General features: G+C 41.2%; 1 protein-coding gene across 1 annotated transcript; it reads left to right on the top strand.

The window, feature by feature from the left end:
- Positions 1 to 1,092: 1,092 nt before the first annotated feature.
- On the top strand, positions 1,093 to 11,930 carry LOC132422865 (zinc finger protein 709-like). Its single transcript, XM_060007954.1, has 4 exons — positions 1,093 to 1,195; positions 7,891 to 8,017; positions 8,222 to 8,282; positions 8,689 to 11,930. The coding sequence occupies exons 1-4, from the start codon at positions 1,193 to 1,195 to the stop codon at positions 10,670 to 10,672; spliced, it is 2,175 nt and encodes a 724-aa protein (XP_059863937.1). The 5' UTR covers positions 1,093 to 1,192; the 3' UTR covers positions 10,673 to 11,930.
- The last annotated feature ends 234 nt before the right edge of the window (positions 11,931 to 12,164 follow it).

Raw genomic sequence — 12,164 nt, 5'->3', positions numbered from 1 at the left:
AAGTAGAGCTTGGAGGGGTAAAAAGACTTTCCAGGTGCATCTCACATTTACATTACGGTTTGTTATTGTTGTTTTTGTTATTTTAGTGAAAATAGGAATTCAGTTGCCTTAGGGATGTTACAGCTTTTTACATTTCAAAATTCTCTAGGGACACAAGCTAACATTGATCTAAAATAAATTTCCTTCTAGTGTAAAATGTGAATTTAATGAAAGCTGGTAGTTTAATGACACATCTCACACCGTCTGCTTAGAGAAGAGGCCCTTCCCCCAGCTAGGACTGTGGGGTTCAAACTCCCCACTAGAGCCAAACGCTCTGGGATTCTTCTCAAATGAGTGGGGGGTGGGGAAGAGATGGGTAGAAGTCTCAAGGCTGTCAAATTTCAAAGATTAAAACGGAGCCTGAGGGCTTCGCTCGTGGCGCAGTGGTTGACAGTCCACCTGCCGGTGCAGAGGACACGGTTTCGTGCCCCGGTCCGGGAGAATCCCACATGCGGCGGAGCGGCTGGGCCCGTGAGCCATGGCCGAGCCTGCGCGTCCGGAGCCTGTGCGCTGCAACGGGAGAGGCCATAACAGTGAGAAGCCCGCGTACCGCAAAAAAAAAAAAAAAAAAAAAAAAAAAAAACGGAGCCTGACTCTTTATTACAGATAGTGATGTCACACTGAAGTGGCTACGTTTCTAAACAAAGGTCACAGTTCCAATTACACCAAGCCTTCTTGTTGCAGTTTGTCCTGGTCTGGGCGCCCTCTTGTCTATACTTGCTTCATCTTCAAACTGAATGAGGAATTCCCTGTGCACACCTGTGACCTCGCGTTCCGACCAAGCTGCGGGAAGACTACAGAGTCAGCCTTACGACAGGAATAAGCTCTGTTTAAATTCAAATATTCCCGCGGGAACAGGTCACCCACCATCGGCTGAAGCCTGTTCGCCTGATCCAAGCGTCCTCCCGCCCCGCTATCACTCAGGCACGAGGGGGCGAGGCCTTGGGAACTGCCCAATCAGGGAGGTCCCTGGGGCCTGTGGGTGGGGTGACGCCCCTCAACGGAAGGGCTGTAGCTAATCGCTCTGGCTTTGCTCCGGATGCTTATCTTCCCCTAGTGGTCTTCTTCCTCTGCCGCAGGTTGTGTTGTGCTGTGATCTATACGGGTCGTGGGAGTCGTAGGAAGGATTCGGGGAGACCCAGGAAACCTAGAAATGGTGAGTGTGCTTCCCTGGATGTGGAGACGGAGAGGAGGGGCTGGTGGGAACCGGCCGGAAGCGGCCGTGGCGGGACCCGGGCCTCCCCGCGGTCAACTTCGGAGTCCGCTGGCCCGAGTCCACCCGGGGCGCCGCTCGGACCTCAGTCCGCTCCGGCTCGCAGCGTGGGGGCGGGGCGGGGCCGGCAGCCGGGACCCCGGGCGTCCTGTCCCGTCCCTTGGTGCGCGGCGACGTCGGCCCTGACCCCGGAGCCTCTCTGCGCAGCTCTGCGCCCGCAGCCCCGCGTCTCCCCCAGGTTGTGCGGTGACCGCGGGAGGGTCGTTAGACTCGGGGTCAGGGCTATATGCGTGGGAGGAGCTGTGGTGTGTGAGGTCCCCATTCCCTCCTTTCTCCCCAGCGCGACACGTTTTCTCTTGAGTTTTTCAAATTTGATGGGAGCGGGGTCTCAAATCCACAGCCCTGTTTTACCAGCGTCGCTCTTCCTAGGGTTGGCGATAAATCCCTAAATTTACAAATCCCTTTCATATTCCCAAACGCCAGTTTCCTCTCTCTGATTCACAACATATTCTACTGTTTGTCCGCCGTGCTACATTTCAAATAGCCTCAATATTTTAATTGTTTATCCTTCTTAAGTAGAGCCACGGATGGGCTGATTTTGAAAGCTTTATTTTTGTGTGTGTATTTTACATGAAAGGAAAGCCGAGAATGACCGCCTGGAACTATGTTGTATGAAATCCTTGTGCCTCTCGTCACAGGATCTTTCCTGGGCCCAGACATCCTACGAAAAATCCTTTGGTTGGAGGTTCCTTTTTGAAACTTTCCTGGGTGATCTGTTCTGTCAGCCTTGCCCCTCCCTGCTTTTGTTGACCTGAGAAGATTTATTGCTTTATTTAAGTGTTCGTTTTCAGTAGGGGTAAATACATTTTTATTTAATCAATAGGCTCGAAAGATAGCATAAAACATTTCCAAAGAGGCAAAAAAAAGTGGTGAATTTCAGGGGTGAAAAGAAAGGTTCCAGTATTGCATTTCTCTTAAGATACTGGTTTCACTCCCTCTTACCCTGACTGTAGTTGTTTCAGAGGGCTGTTCATTACTTTTGGATGATTTCAAATGAAATTCCAGGGTTTAGACTTGCAAACCAGAAGTGTTCAAGTATGATTAATTAATTACAAGTCTTGCCATGAAATAATAATTAACTGACATCTTCTTTGCTGAAAGGAATATATATTTGGGATTTTCTGGTTGAACTAGTAAAGTACGTTCCAGTTTTCTTTCCTCCTTTCCACATAAACACTGAGTCTGAGTGAATTTGCTGGATTGGTCAGTGTGTTTGTGTCATTAAAATGTAATAGTGGTGCCAAGTAACTCCAGTGTTGAATATGGCCTGTGGTGGGTGAGCCAAACCAAGGCCCTCTCTGAGCGTGCACAGAGAGGTAGAAGCGAAGGCCAATTGGTTCTTCCTGGGGAACCTCTCCTTGTAGGTTTTCTCACCTGCTCACACCCACTACAGAAGGAGCCTTTATGCTGAGAGAAGGTGCAGAGCCCTGGAAAGATGGGGGTTCAAGTGCACCTGGGTAGGTGGAGGAGACACGGTGATTTCTTTCTGCAGTTGTAATAGTGGTTTCTTCAGGTGCAGATGTATGCCTAAGTGTTGCATCCATAATGTTGGCGCATTCAGTGTAATTTGTGCACAGGAAAGTCTATGGAGGTTGGTGTTCTGTCTCCTTGACAAAGGGTTTATGAATTTGGGAGTTCATTTGGGTCGGAACCTGCTGAGAAATTCCTCACTTGTGAGAATGGAAGCCTGGGAGAGGAAGGGCTCGCACGTGGCCAGGCAAGAGAAGAGTATGTGCAGCTGCCAGAGTTTATTTTGGGTCCCTACCCTTCTTCACCAGGGACTGACTCACTTCTAGGGGTTCTATCTCAGTTGGGAGTGTCTGCACCACAATTTTAAGAATGTATTTAACTTTCTGAATGTGGATTTTCGTTTTGAACGGTAGGGAAGCAGTGTGCTTATCTCAGCTGATTCAAATATTTGCTTTTCTTTCCTTTGGATTCCTTTATCTCTTGAATATTGTGGTCCTGTAATTCTTTTCCTTAGTAGTTCCCACATAACCCCTCTGCATCCACACAGTTTGCACTGTTTTATACATCTTGTATTACCACAGTACATTTATAACAATTACTGAACCAATAGTGATGCACTAAAGTCCACAGTTTTTATTATCAATGACTCTTTGTGTTATAGGATCTATGGGTTTTGGTAAATGTTTATTGAAACGTATCCATCATTTCTCTGTCCTGTAGAGTAGTATCAGTTCCCTCAAAGTCCCTTATGCTTCATCTATTCATTCATCTCTCCCTTCAACCCCCAAATCCTTCAGAACCAAAGATCTTTTTCTGGCTCATAATAATGTCTTTTCCGGAATGTCCAATACTTGGAATCTTGTGTTGCCTTGTCAGATTGGCTTCTTTCACTTAGCAATGTACTTTTAAGATTCCTTCATGTGTTTTCATGGCTTGATACCTCATTTCATTTTTTCACTGAACAATATTTCATCTTATTACAGTGGGAATGACACTGATTGTTTAGCCATTCGACTCTTGAAGGACATCATGCTTAACTCTAACTCTTGCCCATTATGAATAAAACACCTAGAAACATTCATGTGTAGGCTTGGTAGAGTCTAATTTAGGTCTCTACCAAGGAATGTGCTTGCTGGATCTTACTATATGTATAAGAGTATATTAAGTATCGATGGAAAATTCTTATCTTCCAATGTAGGCATACCAAATTTCATTCCCACCACCAAGGAATGAGGATTACCAGCAGCTTCACATCTTCACTAATATCTGGTGTTCTGAGTGTTTTGAATTTAGCCATTTGATAAGTGTGTAGTGACATATCATTGTTGTTTTTTTTATAATTTCCCAAAGACATTTGTTGAGCATGTTTTCATATTGCTTATTTCCCATCTGTATATCTTGTTTGGTGTGGTGTCTATTCAGATCTTTTTCCCACTTTTAATTGAGTTGTTTGTCTTCTTACTGTTGAGTTTTAAGAATTATATATATATATATATTTTGTTTGGGGTTTTTTAAAAAATTATTTATTTATTTGGTTGCACTGGGTCTTAGTTGCAGCTCATGGGCTCCTTAGTTGTGGCACATGGGCTTCTTAGTTGTGGCTCCAGGACTTCTTAGTTGTGGCTCCAGGGCTCCTTAGTTGCGGTACACGGGCTCCTTAGTTGTGGCATGTGAACTCTTAATTATGGCATGCATTTGGAATCTAGTGCCCTGACCAGGGATCAAACTCGGGCCCCCTGCATTGGGAGCACAGAGTCTTATCCACTGCACCACCAGGGAAGTCCCCAAGAATTCTATGTATATTCTGGATACCAGTCATTTATCAGATATGTGTGTTACAAAGACATTCTCCTAGTCTGTGACTTGTCTTTTCATTCTCTTAACACTTTCCCAGCACAGGAATTTTCCTTTTAATAAAGTGAGACTTATCATTTTTTCCCTTCATGGTTTGTTTGTTTGTTTTTGGTGTTGTATCTAAGTATGATGTTAGCTGCAGGTGTCCTGTAGATATTTTTCTCAAGGACAGAGAGTTCCCTTCTATTATTAGTTTGTTACCATAAATGGATGTTGAATTGTATCAAATCTTTTTATGTTCATTTCCCCCTTCTTTCATTTCTGATATTATTTCTGTTTTGCCTTCTCTTCTCCGTTATCTTGACTAGACGTCAGTCAATTTTATTATAATTAATATTTTCTGCGGACCAGCTTTTGGTTTTGAAAAGTAGAAGAGTAGTTTTTTCTTTCAAAAATTTAAATATTTCACTCTGCTCTCTTCCTGCTTGCATGGTTTCTGAAAAGAAGTCTGATTTAATTCTAATCGTTTTTCTCTATAAGTAAGGTGGGTTTCCCCTCTGGCTTTTTTTCACTATATTCTCTTTCTCTTTGATTTTTCTCTAGTTAGAATATGATATACTTGGTATGCATTTTTTTTTTTTTTTTTTTTTTTGCGGTACGCGGGCCTCTCACTGTTGTGGCCTCTCCCCTTGCGGAGCACAGGCTCTGGACGCGCAGACTCCGGACGTGCAGGCTCAGAGGCCATGGCTCACAGGCCTAGCCGCTCCACAGCATGTGGGATCTTCCTGGACCGGGGCACGAACCCGTGTCCACTGCATCGGCAGGCGGACTCTCAACCACTGCACCACTAGGGAAGCCTTGGTATGCATTTTTGACGTTTAGTGTTCTTTAAGCTTTTTGGATCTACAGCATGCCATTTATGATTAATTTTAGGAAAATCTCAATAATTATTACTTCATTTTTTCTGTTCCTTTCTGTGTATCTTTTTTTTTTCAGATATTCCCATTTTGTGTATTTTAAACCTGTCATTGTACAGTTCATGGATATTGTGTTCTATTTTGTTTGTTTTGTTTTTGTTTTTTTGGCTTTGTGTTAGCCTCTGGTGAAATATATTGTTTTCAGTACAGGCCTTGTTAAGAACAGAGTATTTGGTATTTTTTATTATTATTACTTTTTTTGATGTGGACATTTTTTAAAGTCTTTATTGAATTTTGTTACGATATTATTTCTATTTTTATGTTTAGGTTTTTTGGCTGCGAGGCACATGGGATCTTAGCTCCCCAACCAGGGATCAAACCTGCACCCCCTACATTGGAAGGTGAAGTCTTAACCACTGGACCACCAGGGAAGTCCCTGGTGCTTATTTTTACATGCCATCTTTATTTCTTCTTTCCCAGTTTTAGAGAGAGTGTTTTGCCTGTGACCTCAATGCTCTGATGGGTCTAAGAAGACTTGTTCAAGTTTTTTTCATTTTTTTTCTTTGAGACCAGGAATGATGACTTCTAAGTTTCTTAAATGCCAGATTAGAACCTGTAAGTCTCTGTCTTCAATTTTTGGTGATTGCTGACTGCTTTAAAACCTCATTCATCCTCTTTACACTTTTACCCACATCTATACAAAGTGATCAGAAAGCCTTAGTCCTTCTTCCATTGGCAGTGGCAAGAGATTCAATCCTCTTAAGATCCTGCTCTTGTGTGTGAACCCTCATCCTAACCCAGCCCCTAACTTCAGTTTTTAAAAAGTCCAATTACCTTTCCTTGCTTGTGAAGCCATTTCTTGAAAGCTCTGGAGAGGCCTGCCTTACTTTCCTCAGATACCTCAATTATTTAGGTAATAAAACCTTTCATACACTATTGGCAATGTGTGCTGTCATCAGCAAAGGGATTCCTATCCCCAGGGGTCAAGCTGTCATGTTCCTGTAAACCTTGTGGGAGCTTGGAAATTAGAGAAGTTGGCAGGGCAGCCTCTAGAGTGGCTGGTCAGGAAATAACTTCCTCCTGCAATTTGAAAATGGAGATTTTATGTTCTTTAGGAGGAAAGCACTGTTGAATCCTTTGTGTATTTCATACTTTTGGGCAGATTCACCATCAAACCCTTGTGATTTTCAGTGAATGCACTTGCCATCTACAACTCTTAATCTGTTCCTCAAGGTTAGAAAGGCACAGGGCACTGTGTTTTAGATCTGCCATAAAGAGCTATTCTGGCATATTGTCTCACTCTGTGTGCCTATGTATGCCTCTTAAGCAGCCCTGAGGCACATGACTATAGGAATTTTGTGGTCTGTGTTTTCATGCTGTCTTCCTACTGTCTGCGCCAATTAACTGTAGGGGCCAATTAACTTTCTAGTGCATCAGATCAAACAAAGAGAAAGGAAAAACTGAATCTGTGGTAAATATTGCACAAGTTAACAGCACTATTTCCCCACAAGAATATTTTTTTTTCTGTCATCTACATCTGACTACTTATAAAGGCCTGGATTACTTTACGGACAAATTGGCCAGCTGGATCCTATTAAAAGTTTTACAGTTTTCTTGGACTCTTGTTTGGTGATGGGAATAGAAGAAAAAGCTTCCAGTTCAGCACTATGTTCTTATTCATAAAAGTTTGTGCAGATTTGGCCCTCTGCCTCATAAGTGCTATAAATGGTATGTAAAAAGGAAGGAGATGAAAGAGTTTTTCCTCACAAGGCATTGATGGTCTTAAAATGGTAACATTCGTTTCATTTGTATATCATGTCTGTCATTTCCCAACATGTTCTGGACCCTGCTGTTAGTGAGAAATGAGATGTAATGTGATCAGAGTAAATATTTCCATGTTCATTATGCTGCTAAATTTGTGAGGAAGTAGAGACAGAGTAAGTTCCTGATGATCAAGTCATAGAATAAATGTTTGGATATGACAGGATCATACATAACCTTCATATAAATAGTGTATATGGCTTCCCTTGTGGCACAGCAGTTAAGAAACTGCCTGCCAATTCAGGGGACACGGGTTCGATCCCTGGCCCAGGAAGATCCCACGTGCCATGGAGCAACTAAGCCTGTGCGGCACAACTACTGAGCCTGCACTCTAGAGCCCGCGTGCCACGACTACTGAAGCCCACGCGCCTAGAGCCTGTGCTCTGCAACAAGAGAAGCCACCACAATGGGAAGCCTGCACGCTGCAATGAAGAGTAGCCCCTGCTTGCTGCAACTAGAGGAAGACCCAAAGCAGCCAAAAATAAACACAAAACAAAACAAAACAAAAATGGTGTATAGATTTTTAGTCCTGTCAGTGTCATTCATCCTACTATACACATATTTGGGATATTTTAGGACTCGGTAGCCTTTGAAGATGTGGCTGTGAATTTCACCCTGGAGGAGTGGGCTTTACTGAATCCTTCACAGAAGAAACTCTACAGAGATGTGATGCGGGAAACCTTCAGAAACCTGGCCTCAGTAGGTAAGGGTGACAGCTTTCCTTTACTTTGTCAATTAGGGAACAAATGTTTCTTGCTCATTGATGGTCTTCTAAGATGTCCTATGTGGAAGGGAGGATGTTGGTATATAAACTAGGCCTGGTCGCAACCAACAATGAATATAGAATCTAATGATTGTTCTATAATTTCTAATATTTTGAAATCGTTTTTCTGCATCTGCAATTTAGGGAAAAGATGGGAGGATCATGACATTGAAGATCAGTACAAAAACCAGGGGAGAAAACTAAGGTAAGTCACACTCACAACAGAAAGTAGTGCCTTATATGAGGGTCCTGGTACGTGATGAAATTTTAAAAGAAGGGACCTAAACACATAATGCCTGCTTGACATTTATTTATTCTCAGAAAAACTTTCCCCCAAATACTTTCTAATATGTGACATAGATATTTAGTGTTTGGAAAATAGTTCTCTTGGAAACAGTATTAACAAGCCCTGTATGTGAATATCAGTGTTTTGATAATTCCAAGAGTGAAGTCTTCTTGCAGGGCATTTCTTATATTCAATCAAAAACAATTCAGACAAGGGAGATAACCTACAGTTTTGCTATAGATCATAAAAATGTAGTTCAAATATCCTACTAATATTAAATTGTTGGTAAAGAAATCATTACTAACGTGATTCTCATTTTTTACAGAAGTCATGTTGTAGAGAGACTCTGTGAAAGTAAAGAGGGTAGTCAATGTGCAGGAAACTTCAGCCTTATTCCAAAACTCAGTCTGAAGAAGAAAACTACTGGAGTGAAACTACATGAATGCAGTGCATGTGGAAAAGTCTTTATGCATCATTCATCCCTTAATAGGCATATCAACCGTCATAGTGGGCACAAACTGTATGAGTATCAGAAATATGAAGAGAAGCCATATAAATGTAAGGAATGTGGTAAAGCCTTCAGTTATCTTCAGTGTTTTGAAAAACATGAAAGAAAACACAGTGGACAGGAGAACTACAAATGTAAGGAATGTGGGAAAGCTTTTCGTTTTCGCACATCCTTTCAAACACATAAAAGGATTCATACAGGAGAAAAGCCCTATGAATGTAAAGAATGTGGGAAATCCTTTATGTGGCTTACAACCTTTCAAAGACACATGATAACGCACACTGGAGATACTCCTTATAAATGTAAGGAATGTGGGAAACCCTTTAAGTGGCTCACAACCTTTCGGAGACACATGATAACACACACTGGAGATGCTCCTTATAAATGTAAGGAATGTGGGAAAGTCTTTACTTTTTTAAGTGCACTACAAATACATGAAAAAACCCACATGGGAGAGAAACCCTATCAATGTAAACAATGTGGAAAAGCCTTTAGATATCGTCGAACTTTTCAAACACATGAAAGGACTCACACAGGAGAGAAACCCTATGAATGTAAGCAATGTGGTAAAGCTTTTATTTCCCGTGTAGGATTACAAAACCATGAAAGAAATCACAATGGAAAGAAATTCTATGAATGTAAAAGATGTAGTAAAGCATTCAGTTATTCCAGTTCTCTTCGAAAACATGAAAGAAATCATACTGGAGAGAAACCCTATGAATGTAAGGATTGTGGAAAAGGTTTTATTTTTCTCTCAAGCCTTCGAGCACACATGATAAGTCACTCTGGAGATGGACCTTATAAATGTAAGGAATGTAAGAAAGCATTCATTACTCCCAGTTCATTTCAAATACATGTAAGGACTCACACAGGAGAGAAGCCTTATAAATGTAAACAATGTGGGAAAACTTTCAATTGGCCCACTTCCATTCGCAGACATGAAAAAAGTCATAGTGGAGAGAAACCCTATGAGTGTAGGCAATGTGGTAAAGCCTTCAGTTGTCCCAGATCCTTTCAAAGCCATGAAAGGAGACACAGTGGAGAAAAGCCTTATGAATGTAAAAAATGTGGTAAAGCCTTCAGTTGTCCAAATTCCTGTCAAAAACATGAAAGAAGTCATGGTGGAGAGAAACCTTATGAATGTAAAGAATGTGAGAAAGCCTTCAGTTCTCTCATCAAATTTCAAAGACACGTGATGAAGCACACTGGAGATGGACCTTATAAATGTAAGGAGTGTGGGAAAGTCTTTGATTGTCCCAATTACTTTCAAAGTCATGAAAGGATTCACAGTGTAGAAAAGCCCTATGAATGTAAGGGATGTTGTAAAACCAGTACTCCTAGGTCCCTTCGAAGACATGAAAGAACTCATACTGGAGAGAAACCTCATGCATGTAAGGAATGTGGTAAAGCCTTCAGTTATCCCAGTTTCCTTCAAAAACATGAAAGAAGTCATACTGGGGAGAAACCCTATCAATGTAAACAATGTGGTAAAGCCGTCAGTTATCTCAGTTCCCTCCGAAGTCATGAAAGGACTCATAGTGGAGAGAAACCTTATGAATGTAAGGAATGTGGGAAAGCATTCATTTTTCTCTCAAAATTTCATTTACACATGATAAAGCACACTGGAGTTGGATCTTATACATGTAAGAAATGTGGGAAACCCTTCGATTGTCCCAGTTCATTACAAAACCATGAAAGAACTCACACTGGAGAGAAACCGTATGAATGTAAGAATTGTAGTAAAGCCTTCAGTCATCTCCGTTCTTTACGAAACCATGAAAGAACTCATATTGGAGAGTAGCGCTTGGGAAAGCCTTCAGTTCTGTCACTAAAATTCCAAGACATGTGGTGAAGCACCCTGGAGATGGACCTAATAGTGTAAGGAATGTGGGAAGGCCTTCAATTTTTTTCAGTTCATTATGAAATCATGAAAGAACTCACACTGGAGCGAAACCACACGAATGTGAAAATTATACGAAAGCCTTCGATTGTCCCAGTTCTGTTCAAAACCATGAAAATCCTCATAATGGAAAGTAGGCCTATGAATGTCAGGAATGTAGGAGAACCTTCAGTAGTCCCAGTTCATTTTGAATACAAAAAAAGAATTCACACTGGAGAGAAACCCTGTGAATGCAAAATGTATGGTAAAGCCCTCAACAATTCCTATTATGTTCAAATATGTGAAAGAACTCTTACCAGAAACTGAACGTAAGGAATATTGGAAAGCCTTTATCACACAACATTTTAAGGACACAAGACGGTGCACACCATGTAAGCATGAGGAATTGGGGAAGTTTTCAGTCCCATTTTCTTGGGAGAGAACTCACTCTAGAGAGAATTCTGTTAAATATAAACAATATATGAAAACCTTCATTTGCCCTACATCCTTACAAAACCATGTGAGAATGTACACTGGATAGATACCAAGTAACTGAAAAGTAAGACAAACTATTCAGTTGAAACACATATTTTTGTAGTCATGTGAAAACTGCACTGGAAAAAACTCATGTTAATGTAAGTAATATGGGTAAGCCTGGTACAAATTAATTCATGTAGAATACTCAAAGTTACAGTATGGAAGAAGTGTTATAAACTTTAAACATACATTGTCCTTATCAGTGGCACATTCTTAAAGTTATTATCTGTAGTATGGAGTAGTACTTACTTTTGCAAGTAAATATTGAGGTAAGATAATTCTGTAGGTACTCTTTAGGCAATTGTTCCTAAGTTTAATAGGTAATTTTATCCTTTACTCAGTAAAATTTTTGTTTTTATTTTGAAGACTCTTTGATCCATGGGTGAATTGAAGTGCACTTCTAATATGTAAGTGGGGTTAATTTTTATATAATACTCTTCTGCAAATAAGAGAACACTGAAAAATGACACTTTGGTACTTGTTTGTTTATTGTACTGGCCTCCTGCGGCAAGTACTCAACATCCCTTATACATTATATACATATTCCACCTTTACTTCTTAAGAGAAAACTAACTTTTCATTGGCCTGAAGAGCTTTATTCCATTTCTTTGCTAACAATGAGTTGGCATATATTTGTAAGTATGCAAAGTTCATCATATACTCTCATGTGAATTATTGTTTTCATCTTTTGTCCTTTGTTACTTGTTATTCCTTCTGGCTGGGATTTGGGCTATGGAATTTGCATTAAGAGAGACCTGTGAGGGCTTCCCTGGTGGCGCAGTGGTTGAGGGTCCACCTGCCAATGCAGGGGACACAGGTTCGTGCCCCCATCCAGGAGGGTCCCACATGCCACGGAGCGGCTGGGCCCATGAGCAAT

Source organism: Delphinus delphis, chromosome 3 (genome assembly GCF_949987515.2).
Source record: "Delphinus delphis chromosome 3, mDelDel1.2, whole genome shotgun sequence".
NCBI lineage: Eukaryota > Metazoa > Chordata > Mammalia > Artiodactyla > Delphinidae > Delphinus > Delphinus delphis.
This window is presented reverse-complemented; position numbering and strand designations above follow the sequence as displayed.

Excerpts from the sequence above, each read along its gene's own strand:
- LOC132422865 (XM_060007954.1), top strand. Across the intron at positions 8,018-8,221 it reads CAGAAACCTGGCCTCAGTAG|GGAAAAGATGGGAGGATCAT; the intron begins GTAAGGGTGACA and ends TCTGCAATTTAG. Across the intron at positions 8,283-8,688 it reads AACCAGGGGAGAAAACTAAG|AAGTCATGTTGTAGAGAGAC; the intron begins GTAAGTCACACT and ends CATTTTTTACAG.